This window comes from Protomyctophum bolini, assembly GCF_963924005.1.
Source record: "Protomyctophum bolini genome assembly, chromosome: 20".
NCBI lineage: Eukaryota > Metazoa > Chordata > Actinopteri > Myctophiformes > Myctophidae > Protomyctophum > Protomyctophum bolini.
The window spans coordinates 19,674,616-19,689,805 of NC_137881.1; the positions used below are offsets into that span (position 1 = coordinate 19,674,616).

At 44.8% G+C, this 15,190-nt stretch overlaps 2 protein-coding genes across 2 annotated transcripts; one reads left to right on the forward strand and one right to left on the reverse strand.

The window, feature by feature from the left end:
• Positions 1 to 283: 283 nt before the first annotated feature.
• Positions 284 to 4,861, reverse strand: LOC308335243 (UDP-glucose:glycoprotein glucosyltransferase 1-like; the record flags this gene model as incomplete). The annotated part of the gene is made up of 1 exon (XM_080792255.1): positions 284 to 4,861. One exon carries the CDS (start codon positions 4,859 to 4,861, stop codon positions 284 to 286), a length of 4,578 nt encoding a protein of 1,525 aa, XP_080648381.1.
• A 3,645-nt stretch (positions 4,862 to 8,506) lies between these two features.
• LOC308335244 (COP9 signalosome complex subunit 2-like) lies at positions 8,507 to 9,862 on the forward strand (the record flags this gene model as incomplete). Its single annotated transcript, XM_080792256.1, has 1 exon — positions 8,507 to 9,862. One exon carries the CDS (start codon positions 8,507 to 8,509, stop codon positions 9,860 to 9,862), a length of 1,356 nt encoding a protein of 451 aa, XP_080648382.1.
• Between the last annotated feature and the right edge of the window lie 5,328 nt (positions 9,863 to 15,190).

Genomic DNA, 15,190 nt, shown 5'->3' on the forward strand with positions numbered 1-15,190 from the left:
GCAATGTGGTTTACACAAGTCCTCATTCTGTCCTTAACTATATACTCTCAAACAGTTGGCAAAGTGTGGCATACCACGCAGGAGGCCTGAATGCTTGAATCCTACAATGAGGGAGCTGGTGGCTCTGTTGTGCTGTGTAGGGCATTTTCCTGGCATGGTTCCATTTGGGCCGAATAAAGTAATTTGGGAAGACCACCATCAAAGCTGGGCATAGGAAAACAACATAAGAAAAACAGACTCTTTAAACAAAGTCTAGGCTAACTAATTCACTGCCATGTCAGTCTCAGAGCTCTGTGCGAACATCTGTGCCTGGCTTCTGTGCTGTGTGACTGTCGTGTGGTGCTATCTGTAGAACTTTGTTCTGCAGATGTTTAACCTCCTGGTCATAGTCTGTCCATTCTTCTACAATTCTCACCGCAGTGTCCAACTTATGTTCCTTGGTCAATGGGTTGTTACACAGGTCTATGGTCTTGGCCTTCTTTTTGGAACCGTCATCACACCAGGTCTCACACCACAACCAGTCCTGGGGAAGAGACTTGATGGGTATCTGATGGATCATGTTGTTAGGAAGATCCTGATCAAGGTTAGACAAGCTATTGGGGTCCTGACTCAGTCTCTGGTACTCTCCTCTGAGTCTGTCCCCTGCAGCTATCTTGCGGAACTTCTTCAAGTCCACAACATACAGGGCACTGATGTGGTACTTGCGTCCAGCAAGCAGTCTGGCCCAGTAGCCAGACTTCCAGAAGCGATAGCTTTCCATCTCTCTCCTGCTGTCACAGAATGGAGTGAATCCATACGGAGCACCCTCCAGGTCCAAGTTGTAAAGCTCCTTTAGATCTGTGCGCACAATCTGGTCAGCATCCACAAACACGAACTTGTCAACAGTGACAGGGAATAACACATCCAAGAAGAGGATTTTGTAACCCCAGATGATCCTCTGTTTCTCTGTCTGTTGTTGGAGCCAGCGTGGCCACTTATACTGGAGCAGTTCATACTGAAAACCATACTCCTCTGCCATGTGGGGAATGAATTCCTTGAAGGTTGGCGACAGGTAGTTCTTGAGGAACCAGAACTTGACTGGGGTTTTGGTGTTCTTCAAAACGGAGAGCATCATGATCCTGAGGAACCTCTCATACAGATGACCTGAGGCTACTGAAAATATGTGTATGACATCATCTTCCTCTTGTTTTGTTCCAAAGCACCACCTGGTCAGAGATTCCCAGAAGCCAGAGTCATTCTTCTGAATGCCATCACTCAGCAGCCTTTCATTAAACTTATCTGGCTTCTTGTGAACCATGACTTTGATGATCCTGCTCTTGAAGTTGTTCATGACCACCATGATGTCATCAGAATCTGATGGGGAGTCTGTACTGCCGTGACTGTAGATCTCGTAGATTTCATCAGAGCGGCCCTTCCTCAACTTCAAAATCCAGGCTCCTGGGTTGGCCTTTAATTGGAAGTAACCCATGTTTGCCATAACAATAGTATTAAACATGAAAGGATCAGAGGTGGTTCCCAGGGTGAACTGGAGGCCCCGTGGGGATTGGCCCGTACTAATATCAAAACAATGACCCTCCAGGAGTAGGTACTCCAACTCGTACTCTGCTGCTACAATACTTTCAACTTCTTCCAAGTAGATGTTGTCCAGGTCATGAGGTGTGCGTACAGATTCAACCATCCAGTTCTCAGGTGTGTCGAGGTTGAGGGTAAGGAGGGGAGTCTGGGGCATTTCTAGGAACTTAGCCATGGGACCTGGAGAGAAACTCCCATCTGCCTGGAACCTGACCTCTGGCTCCAGAACATAGCGGTAAAAACTCTTCAGAGGCAGGTCTGAGAGCTTAGACTGACAGTTCATGAACAACAGCAAGTTTACATTCACCAACTGTTTCAAGACAAGTAGCAGAGGAGCTAGTTTCTGCGCATCCCTGGTTGCAGGGTCCACTATGGCAACAATATCAAAGTACACCTCTCCCTCCTTCGGACGGATCTTCACAGCACTGTAGCGGTCACCATGAAAGTCATATTCAACCCTGGTCTCTCCTTTGGGCTGAGAAGACAGCAGAGAGTCCACCTTCATTACCAGGTCACTGGCCCTGTCCTCCTTGATCCCAAGCTCTTGAACCTTTCTTTTGATTTTCTCCCCAGAAGTCCTCAGAGTAATGCTCTCCAACAGCAGGAAGTCATCTTGGTTAAATACTTCCTCCTCCTTCAGTGGGCCAATCATCCTTCCATTACTGATGACCGCTCTCTCTCCTCTCTTCAGTTTGAGTACGTCTCGACAGTAAGCAGCATGGGAGAGTAGGAAGTCAAACTTGGGCCACTCATACATGCTCTTAAACAATGTCACATCCATACCCTCAACAGCAAACTCTCTAATATCAGTGCCGTTTTCCAGGGCTACCACAGTCTCTTCCTTTGTCATCTTGGTGATGAAGTTCTTGGTGTTTTTTGCTGTCTGTGTCTGCATGGCGGCCCAGATGGCCCAAGTCACAGAGCTTGTATCACTTACTAGACCAACTGAGGGGTTGCTGATCATCCCCAGCCGGACATTGTTGCTGGTATTTGCGTGTTTAATAGCATCAGAGAGGAGTTTGCGACCAGAGGGCTGGTCAAAGTCTCCCACCACCCAGAATGTCACAGGATGGATGAAGCCATCATCTGTGTTGGTGATATAGTTCATGCTGTTGGCCACAGCAGTGTTCTTTTCCTTGGTGGTCAGGCTCAGGAAATGGGAAAACTCATCTACGAAGTGGTTGTTGGTATCAGACAGGTCCAGGTACGTTCTGCTGGTGGACAAGACTCTGGGATTGATGCGTGGAACAATGTTTGGCTGGTTCATGATAAAGTCTACTACATCATGATCTGTGGTCAGCTCTCCCTGGTCGACAGCTCTCTGGTAGAAGGTGATGGACTCAAATATCTTGTCCATGGTAATCTCCTGCAACTCATCAGGATCCAGTTCCTCTCGCTGGTAGGGCATTCCATTGAACAACACCATGGGCAACAGGCCAAGACCTGTCTTCTCATAGTAACGACGCCCTTCCTTGCGGTTGATGTCATAGCTGGAGTCATGTACCAGGATGCTGCTGATCTCCACGTAGGGAAACATCTTCTCCAACACCTTCACTACGTCCAGAACTCTCAGCTGGCCTCCACTAGGCACACGGCCTAACATGGAGATAACTGCATCAAATGCGCTTTGGCTGTCAACCTTGTTACAAATGTAGTTGTAGGCACGAAGCATGGCCACACCGGCATCCTGCATGCCGTCTACATGCTCTTCGTCTGACACCACAAACACCAGGCCGATCCTAAGTGGGATGTTGTTAGTGTAGAACATCTCTGCAACGCTCAGCAGCTCGGCAGAGTTCTTATCGGTGGGGTCCAGAATGATCACCAGATTGTGGAAATTCTTGCGGATCTTTCTGATGACTCCTGGAAATGTGACTCTGAGCAGCTCCTGAACCTCGTGCGGCCACAAACTGTACCTGTGATCTGTTTCTAAATTGTTAACCCAGTTAATGGCAGGGTCTCGGATGTCCACGCCATAGTTCCAGTCCGATGGCTGGACATCGAGCTTCAGGATGTCGTGGATGTAAGGTGTATCGATCAGCAGGGAGTGCAGTCCTTCCATCACTCTGGCCTCGCTACGCAGCACCTCCAGCATGCTGAAGATGTCCCCTGTATCCAGATCTATGTGTAGTCCATTGATGAACATTGCCGACTCCCCAGCCTGCAGCCCTAGAGTTCTTTTAAAGTACTTTTGGTTCTTCCGAATCTCGCTGCGGATCTCTGAGTTTACCAACATTTTTGTGATATACCTGGCTTTAGTGGGGAAGTTCTGACTGAGGTCCCTCATGACACGGAGGGCTTCAATAGGGGGAGCAGCAAGTATACAAGCTGCTGTCTGGAAACTCAGATCTTTCATCTTCCAGATTTTGAGAGGAGCCATATCAATAGCGCCCTCCACATCATTAGTGCCCACAGGGTGGTTCATCAGCTCCGTATCAGTTATCTTCAGTTTACCAGAAAGGAATCCTTGGCCTTTGTCCACAGGATCTTTCTTCCCTATCAATGTAGTCAATCCACCTTCTTGAACCTGTGCGTCATCTTTTGCCTTGTACTCCTGATTTTTAATGGCAAGCTCCACTCCATAGCCAGAAAGGTACACTTTACTCTCGCTTGTATTAGCCACATAATGACGGAGCACGTATGTTGCCAGGCCTTGCCGAGTCTTGGACAGCATGGCCTGGTGAAGACTGTAGAATCCTGCTTTTCCAATCTCACCATACAGAATGACGACTGGAGCCTCAGGGTTTGAACTCATAAGTTTGTGATCGCCGTTGAACATGTATGGCTTTGGCCTTTCACATGCTGTTTCCAACAGAGATGCTAACCCTTCAATATTGCAGGTATTTTCTCCATGGACACTGAAGAAAGCTATGCAGTCAGAAGGAGGTGGTTCATTGGATGCTATCTGTTGGAAAGAGTATACTGCAGCAGAGTATACTCGAAGTGAGAGGGAAAGCTTCAGCATTTTAACCTGGGCAGGGCTGAGCAAGGCACTGGCTCTCTTCATTATCAGGTCATAGTAGGCTTGGTCCGTATCGCCATGTGCTCCTTCTAGGTTCTGATTAGCCTCCACAAAATCCCAGAACTTCTGCTCGCTCTCCTCCGCCAGGAACTCACTAGTCTCCAACAGCAGAGGAGTAGAGGCCCATTTTGTGGTGACGGTAGTGGTGATAGCCTTGGAGTCCGAACTCCCATACACAGCAAGTAGCAAGGAAAGGAGAAGGGCCCTCAAGAGCCACATCCTCAACCCTATTCCAAAGCCAGCTTTGTAGCTTCCTATTGCATTCATATTTCAAGGAGTGGGTGGAAACTGTCATCCAGATCCGGTATTTTGCCTGTTCGAGATGAATTTAGCTTGTCTGCGGCAGCCAAAAATAAATGAACTAAAACTAAAGCTGAAAATAATCAAACTATCATTGTTTTTTTATTTCACAAGTACAGATTAATTACTACAGGGAACATCTGAATAAATAATATTGATAGTTGTAAACTATTTTAATGTATCTGTGTGTGTGTGTGTGTGTGTGTATCTGTGTGCATGTATACACATGTCACTCAGTGTAGTCAGTGTATTTAATCATGCTGATGATGTCATCTTGATTATATAACTGTAAGTCTTGCCCAAATATGGAGGGTAGTGCGATGGTGGATTTGAGATTAAGAATTCACAAAATGTGAAAAACAAATATTCAGTGATTGACTTTGGGAGGCATACTTTGGTCCGACATTTCATTGGTTCGAAGGAGCATTGGTCCGAGTCGGGAGAGGGTTGGGGTTTTCCATTATCTATTCAGCATTTGAGCCACGGACCCAAGATTTGTTATGTTATCGTTGGATACGATTTTGTCCACAATTCCAGGCTGTTGACATGGTACCACTAGGAGAGATAAAAGGCAAATGTTGTTCTATATCTGTTATTATACAATTGCAAAAGTGCTGTGATTGGCTGGATTCAAGGTACAAGGTTCAACTTTATTGTCAACAATATCAATTACAAGTAAAAGGCATGTGGAATTCATTGTGTGTTAAAAGCCAACACAACATCTACAGTCTAGTGTCAAGAGTAATCTGGCTATCTGGCTAACCAGGAAAAACAAAACCTGGGTGGTGGGGTCACACCTACGTCGAATCTTTTATGTTCCTTTTATGCCCATATATGGAGACCTGTATCTATCAGTACTTGTTCCCTTTATACCCATTATGGAGATCTCTGTATCTGTCAGTCCATGTCCCTTTTATGCCCATATATAGGGATCGCTGATGTCATCATTATATGCCCATATATGTCCCTTTTTGTGCCAATATATGGAGCTGATACTCCAGTGATGTCACTTGATGACACTTCACATCACTGGGTCATAGTCACAGTGTAGAATATTATAAAAGGTCGCTCAGTTTGTTCATCTTTCTAAGCGATAGACCATAGGGGAGGTTCAGAGAAGAGAGTATTGGAACATTAAGATAATACCTCATAATATTATGCAGTGGTGTAGACCATAGAATAACAGCATGTGTTTGAGCTTGTGAAAGAGGTAAGGAAATTGAAGGACAACTAACAAAGCACAACAACAATGACTCTGACCTGGAAGAAGGATTACCGTGACATGGATGAGGAGGAGGAAGAGGAGGAGGATAAGATGCAGAGCCTGAGGCAGCGAGAGAAGAACATCCAGGAGAACAAAGCCATGCTGGCCAAGCTGCTCTCTGAGCTGACTCCCTTTAATACACCCCAAAAGAGGAAGCAAACGCCCCGGAAGCCGAGGTTTAAGCCCGAGATAGTGATTAGGAGGAGGAACCCACCCCGTAAGGGCTGCCCGGCGGTGAACTTTAGCATGGAAGAGAAGAGTGTCTCTAAGCCGGAGATAGTGGTTAGGAGGAACCCGCCCCGTAAGTGCCGCCCGGTGGTGAACTTTAGCATGGAAGAAAAGAGTGTCTCTCCAGGAGGGGGGGAGGCAAGGGACTGGATGACGGACATCAAGAGACTGGTGGAGGTGGATGAGGAGTACGTTGAGAAAAGGAAAAAGTGCTACGTTGAGAAGCAGCCGAGTGTGGTCAGGTCAGTGGAGGAGATCACCAAAGAGGACCTGGACAACATTGCCTACTGCAGACAAGACAAGATCTGGGCCAGGAACGGAAGCTATTGCCACCAGTGCAGACAGAAGACGCTGGACACCAAGACGTCCTGCCGCAGTGGTGTTTGCGAGGGGGTAAGAGGACAGGTCTGTGGGATGTGCCTGAAGAGTCGATATGGTGAGGACGCCAAGACTGCGCTGCTCGACCCAACATGGTCGTGTCCCACGTGCCGGGGAATGTGTAACTGCAGCCTGTGTCGGAGGAAGGAGGGTCGCCTCCCCACAGGTGTCCTGTTGGACCTGGCGGGACACGGCAACGCCCATGCGTATCTGCAGTGGATTCAGAAGGAGCAGGCGGGATGGGCTCAATGATGGACCCACTGTCAGCCTTCTAATTGGTCCCTCTGTCTCTGACCGACCAACCAGCAAGCTCCTTCCACATAGCAGCGGTTGTTAACACTACGTTTGCTAAACATGCAAATAATATCCAGTTTTTGGAAAAACTAATCAGACCAAGTTACGTTTAAAAAACTAACTGAATACATTAAATATAATATCAAAATGAAATTTAACAGTTTGTGTGGGGCACTAGCCCCTCCTATGCCTATATAGCTTTGTGTGTTTGTGTGAACGCAAACATTGGCTGATCACCTCATAGCGATGATTTGATTGGCTGAGCAAAGTACATATTGAGGTCTGGGTCGCTTCCCTACTTCCTTCACACGGCTATACTAACCAGTAAGACGCGCAAACGCGGGAAGCGAACGCAGCTGAGACCCTGCAGATCATGTCTGTCTGTCTGTGTGTCTGTCCCGCTGTTACTGTATATGTGGACCTGGCCCCTTTTGTGCCCATATATGGAGCTGAGTGGACCTGGCCCCTTTTGTGCCCATATATGGAGCTGAGTGATTGCTGATGCAACACACTCCATATTTGGATAGCGGGACAGACAGACACACAGACAGACATGATCTGCTAGGTCTCATAGTAAGTGCTCACTGCGTTCGCAATTAAGGCTCTGTTCCATTTAGTGTGCAGTTGTTCTCAAACTTTAATTTCAAGGACCCCCATAACTCTGAGAGTGTACAAATGTGGTTCCATTTGTACACTCTCAGAGTTGCACCCATACTGGGCCATTTGGTGATTTGGAACCCACTCAGTTCTTTTTGGTTCTTAGTCCACGAGCCAGAGCTCCAAAATGTGTTAATGAAATATGTTGGCAAAACCATACCTATATTAGATTGTTATCACCATGAGACTTCCCCAATGGATTACTTACACGAAGACAATAATTTATTGTATTACAAACTTTACATTTTGAAATAAACATTATATAGGAAAATATGCAAAATAATAGAAAATATGAAAAAGCTACTACTGTGGAAGGGTTATCATGTATTAATTGACTTGTATTGATCCTATAAACAATTTAATATAGGTCAATTTCCCACCAATTTTGGAGCTCATGGACTAAGAACCAAAAAGAACTGAACCGGTTCCCATTGGGAAAGGGGGTCTTTGAGACCCACGTGTTTCCGTGAGCCAACATGCACAATAGCAGCACCATGACTCTGTTTGAATGGGGCAGAGCCTTCATTAGTATCAGCGGTAACACCTGCAAGGAAGTAGGGAAGGAGCCCACATTCTTTCCAAAAGCTCTCTCTGGTACACAGTACACACACAGAGACTTGGTGTATTCATATAGTTAGATGAGCTCCAGTGACGTATATGGATACGTCACAGTGTAAATATAATTGGCACTGTGGATCAGTTTGTGTATCCGAGCGGACCAGCTGATAGGAGAATCATAAGTAGATTATATAGTCTGGTGACTCTAGTGAGAAACAAGGAGAATCATCAAGATGTCTGACATTGAAGATGATTTCATGTGCGATGATGAGGAGGACTATGATCTGGAATATGAAGATGACAACACTTCTGAACCCAATGTGGACGAGGAGAACCAATACTACAACTCCAAGGGGCTTAAGGAAGATGACCCCAAAGCAGCACTTGGCAGTTTTCAAAAGGTCTTGGAACTAGAAGGAGAGAAAGGAGACTGGGGATTCAAAGCACTCAAACAGATGATTAAAATTAACTTCAAGCTGAACAACTTTCCAGAAATGATGAACAGATACAAGCAACTGATGACATATATCAGTAGTGCCGTCACCAGGAACTACTCTGAGAAGTCCATTAACTCCATTCTAGACTACATCTCCACCTCCAAACAAATGGACCTACTACAAGAGTTCTATGAAACTACGCTTGAGGCTCTGATAGATGCGAACAATGACAGATTATGGTTTAAAATTAACACAAAGCTGGGGAAACTGTATTTGGAGAGCGAGGAGTATGGAAAACTAAAGAAGGTACTCCGACAACTCCACCAGTCATGTCAGACAGACGGTGGAAAGGATGACCTAAAGAAAGGCACACAGCTCTTAGAGATATATGCTCTGGAGATCCAGATGTACACTGCGCAGAAGGACAACAAGAAACTGAAGGCCCTGTACAAGCAGTCTCTTCACATCAAATCAGCCATCCCTCACCCCCTCATCATGGGAGTCATCAGAGAATGTGGCGGGAAGATGCACCTGAGGGAGGGCGAGTTTGAGAAGGCTCACACAGACTTCTTTGAGGCTTTTAAAAACTATGACGAGTCTGGGAGCCCAAGAAGAACCACGTGCCTGAAGTACCTGGTCCTCGCCAACATGCTGATGAAGTCAGGGATCAACCCCTTTGACTCTCAGGAGGCCAAACCGTATAAGAACGACCCAGAGATCCTAGCAATGACAAATTTAGTGAGCGCCTACCAGAATAATGACATTGCTGAATTTGAGAAAATCTTAAAAAAGAATCACAGTAAAATAATGGATGACCCTTTCATCAGAGAGCACATAGATCAACTCCTGTGGAACATTAGAACTAAAGTACTTATCAAACTCATCAAACCCTACACGAGAATACACATCCCCTTCATCTCCAAGGAGCTGAATGTTGACGTATGCGATGTGGAGTCTTTGCTGGTGCAGTGCATACTGGACAATTCAATTTGTGGCCGCATTGACCAGCTTAACCAGCGTCTGGAACTGGACAATCTGAAGAGGGGAGGGTCTCGCTACACTGCTTTAGACAAATGGACAAACCAGCTGAGCTCACTCAACCAAGCTATTATCAACAAACACATGGTAGACCATGGAACCGCATGCTGGTAGAGGAGAGCTAGATCGTGGAATTGTGTTAAATGGCATGCCACAACCCATAAGAATAAACCTTATGGGTTGTTTTGTCTGAGCAGAAAACATTATGTTGATGGTAGCATTGGAAAAACGTGTATGAAGAATTTATATTTTAATTTAAAGGGTACCTGGTATCTGATGGACATTTCATTTGTCCCATCCTTTTTGGAAGCACAGAACTTCAACGTCCTATACCACCTGAGCTCTGCAGTAAATTGTACACAGTATTTGGCATGGTACAAGGTACCTTAGAGGCATAGAAGGCGATGAAGGTTATGGTGTGGAAGTTTTTATTTTTTATTTTTTGCAAAGATGTGTTCAGATGGTGGCCATGGGTCATTACTGCATTTTTGTTTAACTGTATTAGTTAATCCATCCAGTATCTTGTTATCAGCCTTCTTCAACGAGGCCGTGTCTATGACCGGTATGAGTATGGCCACATCATCTATAACATCAGTGCTATGACGATGATGTCAGTTATGAGAATATTATGATGAAAATCAGCTATGATGTCAGTAATATGACGACAGACAGAGATAGTCCAGGAAATTATATAGGCTCCCTGAACAGTGCCTGACACTTTTTGGTTTATATAGACCATGAGCCAGACCTCCACAGCTGGAATATTAATTATGAGCTCTATTGCCATTGTAACAAACACCACATGCTGCTGAGACCCTGTTTTCTGTTTTCCCAGTGAAACAATACTAGACAGACAAAGTCACTAGTCAGATAAAGTTTATAGTCAAAGTTAATTTAAGCAACTCAACTCATATAAACCACTGTCCATGTATCCCAAACCATTTGCCTGCATACTGTTTATAAATCAATACATTGAAACTGGGACTCAACTGATGCAAATTACAGCAATGTTGTTATTCAATTGAGCCATTTACACGTCACATCTATAACCATAAGTGTTCACTTTGTAAATGTGTGTCAACCCCCATCCTCTGCCAGATAAATGCCTGCTGCCTCTTAAGGTTACATTATATCCTTATACTACAAACTTATACATCTTTGGAGTATTCCTGAATCTTATGTCATATTATGGTACATCATTATGCAATTCTTAACCCATAAGACACAGTACAAGAGGAAATATCATATTCCACTAGAAGGCTGAAACTAACTTGATATACCTGACATATTACATTTAATCATTCCTGATTTTTATATAGAAGTGTATAATAAGTCTCTAAATGTTCTGATGAATTGAAAATGGTGGGCCTTATTGTAAACAAGTGTAATGCTTCATCATAGTGTCCACAGTTTTTGTATTGAGTTGTAGGCTACTTTTGTTTGAATTAAATGTCATTCTGCATTTACTGTTTATAAATCAATACATTGCAACTGGGACTCAACTGATGCAAATTACAGCAATGTTGTTATTCAATTGAGCCATTTACACCTAGGCTATATTAATTGCATTTATGTTATAATAAATATGCTAAAGTGGCTTACATTTATTTAAATTGCCTTTGTACATGTTGTAAACAAAACAAAAGGAATTTCACATTGGTGCTGCATTATTTCATATAGGCCAGTGGTCTACTTCAACAGGAGAACAGGAGCGCCACCAACAGGTGGATTTTTGAAAATGACTCAAATCATGAAGGCAGTGTGCAATTTACGTGGAATCTTTCACAGACTTTCATAAACTGTGGATATTAACCTACCAATAAGGACCCTGCAGGCCAAATGCCATTGCGCAGTAGCCTACACCAACAAGTCTATGCGTGGTGTGTGCATAGCCGCATGTGAAACTATATTGTGCTGTATTTTGCTTTCCATGTCATGGTCATGTGAGGAGAGAGAGAGAGAGAGAGGGTGCATAGAGAGAGAGAGAGGTGCGAATGGAATCGTGCGTGCGCATATATGGCACATCTCTCTCATGTTTAGGTAATTATTAAGGGCGCACAATTGACTGCATGTCCCTGTGCCTACATGCTGACAATGTGCGCGCGTGAACTTGTATTAGCCTACATTATAACGTGACATGTATTATACAGCTCGAAAATATAGCCACTCTACAAGCTCACAACTGGTTGTGGACACTTCTATAGATCTGACTAAGCTATTCATTCTGTGCAGGACTTGCCAAGTCGCCAGAGCAATGGTAATGGTCACGGGGCACGGGCTGCCCCGTGACAGATCCCCTCTCTCACACGTTACAATTCTGGAAATTCCTGGAATAGTGAAATACAACAGGAAAAAAGGTTTCAGCACCACGGATAGCGCTATCTATGACCCCCCCCCCCCTTGGGCCCCCTCAACTCTGACTATAACTAGACACTTTACCTCCTCCCCCCTCTCTCTAAACTATTATATCCGTGGATATACACGGCAAGTCATGTTTTTAATATGCCATTATCAAATGATATAGAGAGATGCATGGTAGGGTAGTGTATGGCCAAATGCCACTGCGCAGTAGCCTACACCAACAAGTCTATGCGTGGTGTGTGCATAGCCGCATGTGAAACTATATCGTGCTGTATTTTGCTTTCCATTTTATGGTCATGGTCATGTGAGGAGAGAGAGAGAGAGAGAGAGAGACGTGAGTTATTAGACTGGCAGAAAATGGGGAGTTATAGTAAGTTACCATTTTGATAGATTGATTGGTAGATTTATAAATAGACTCCACCTCACTAGCACTCTTTATTTCAATACCCTTGGTAGGCTATCAGTAGTACTATACTAGCCCTACTTGTCTTGTTGGCTTTTAAGCAGATCTGCTAGTAGTTATGCTATGCAGATTTACAGTTGTGTTGCTTATTTGTTCACATTTGTGCATGCATTTTATTTTGATAGGCATGATGATGCTGTTTGCTTGTCCACAGTAAGTATGTATTTTTGTATTTGTTTATTTTGTAGCACCTAAAATGTTCTTGGCACTACAACATCATATAGTAAATAAATACATAAATTGTCAATTGTTTTTGTAATCCTTTGGAGTCATTTTCTATCCTACAAACTTGGTGAACATTAACTTTGGTATCCATGGTCAGCTTTGTGGCAGTGGGGCAATTGTTTGTTTATACACTACTGCAGACTACTGTGATTTCTTGCTGCATTTCTAACCAGTTAACATGTTTCTGTCTCCTAGATTTGGATGCAGGTGGATACAGTTAATTCACTCAGTGATGATCACACATCAAGTTAAGACCTACAAGGAAAATCTATCTTGGGGTGAGTCACTGGTTCTATTAGGTACCATTCTTATCCTGGTTTAGTCTTAGTATAGATGGAGCGCCATGGCTTTCCCTTTATGTCCACATGGTGGCACAACATACATGTACTTGAAAGAAAAGGCATTCTTAGAAAATTCCAGGGGATACTTTATTACTTTTGTATAATGTCTGTAGGAGACAATAGAAAATATGTACAGATGTAATTATCCATAATATTTAGCAGCTTATTCTGATGGAAGACTTGAATTAGTTTTTCATATAGGGTCATGAAACCTGTTCTAACACTTGAGGAACATCAATGTATATTGTAGTATAAACACCACTGTTATATGATTTGAGTTATAAAACATTTGTTTTGGTTGTTAGAAAGGGGCACATTTTGGTTTTTTCACTTATAGTTTGTTGCCTGATGCTGGAGAGAGCTCTACAGTATGGTCTTCTTGGTCAAAATCCTACTCGATGGGATCCAGACTCTCTTTATGGGTCCATGGGTGCTGTAAAAGCGGAGAATTCCAAAACTGCCTTTCCCCCCTTCTTCTGTAGTTATGTGGTTTCCTGACATTGACCAGTGTTCCCTTTCAGAGTTTGCTCCACCAGAGTCTTTTTGGAAGAATGATAGAGCTAGACGAGAAGAAGTGGAGGAACCAAAGCATGTGTTTATGTTCCTACAGAGATGGTGCGTTTTTCAGAGCTGCCCCTTAAATCTTGCGCAGTCCTCTGTGTACCCTGTACTTTTGCACTTTTTAGGTCTGTTCGCGCGGGCCCAGCGCCAGAAAAACCAACGGCCTGGGCCAGTAACAGTAACTCTCCCTCTCAAACCCCCCAATCAACAAGAGCCATTGTTTATGAGCGGTTGTTATTGTTGGGCTGCATTCAGAAACAAGAGAAAGCTCAAGAGTCCCGGCTGTGCAGGGGCGTCCAAAGTAAAGAGCACGAGGGGATTGGGGAGGGCTGGCGGCGGGGGATGTTGGGAGGCTTGGAGGGATGTGGAGGTGTGTGGGGGGAGGAGGGTGAAAGGGAAAAATGAAAAGCAGAAATTCCTTTCATTCCCCGCTGGTGTTTTCCAGATTCCTGAAGCGACAGCTCCTCGAGCGTGCGAGAGAAGTAAGCGGCCGGGTAGGGGGTGGGAGAGGGTAGGCAAAAGGAAGAGAAGCACATTCTTGAGGTGACGCGTCACTATACGCATAAGACACCATAGCCCAGTTTCTCTGCCTGGTGGAAAGTGGAAACACTATGTAACAGGTACCACAGTACAGGTCCCTGCTTCCAGCCAGCACTCCGACACTTGCCGAGCCATGAGACTCATAGGTCAGGAGCCTATCTCCTGTTTCTGCAGCGTGAGGCAGCTTGGTGTACAAGTATACCCCCTGGACATGACGCTAGTATGTCGCAGGGACCCCCAATCCAACCCACGATGCTGAGTGCATAGCAGGGAGGCACTGGGTCCCAGTCTTTGGTATGACCCGGCCAGGGATCGAACCCCGACCTCCCAGTCCCAGGGCGGACACTCTAACCACAAGTCCACTGAGCTGGCATGGCACAGAGCAATTATATTGTGGACCACATATAATTCATGCTTGTCCCCTGGTTGCATCTGCGTTTGGTCCAATAAGCTGCACCATTCTTTTAGGGTCTGATGTTGTCCCTGTCCCCTTGATACTAGACAACCTTTGCTATAAAACATTGAATAGGGTCACATCCTACTATAAACTAACATGAACTCAACATTGTCGCCCCTGCAGCAGTTTTACTACCCTACCATTAACCTATCACACAAATCTCCTCCGCCTATTCAAATGAATTCAGAGACCAAGTGGTGACTTTTCACCCGGAGCAGTTTGTGAGGCACACATTCAGGAGCGGCGGATAATTGGCCCAGGGTTTCTAACTAATTGCCATGGGAACAAGGGTTGACAGACAGGCCACAAGGTTGGAGAAACAGCAGAGAAGGGTTTGGGAATGGGCGGAACAGGACATAAAATACAAGCAAGCTACTAACTCAAGCTATGTCAAGCATGGAGAGAGGGGAGTGTGGAGGAGCATGGGTACAGAAAATATCAACAGCTACAAAACGATGGCTTCTGCGAATGCCAACAACCTCTCCTTGACACGC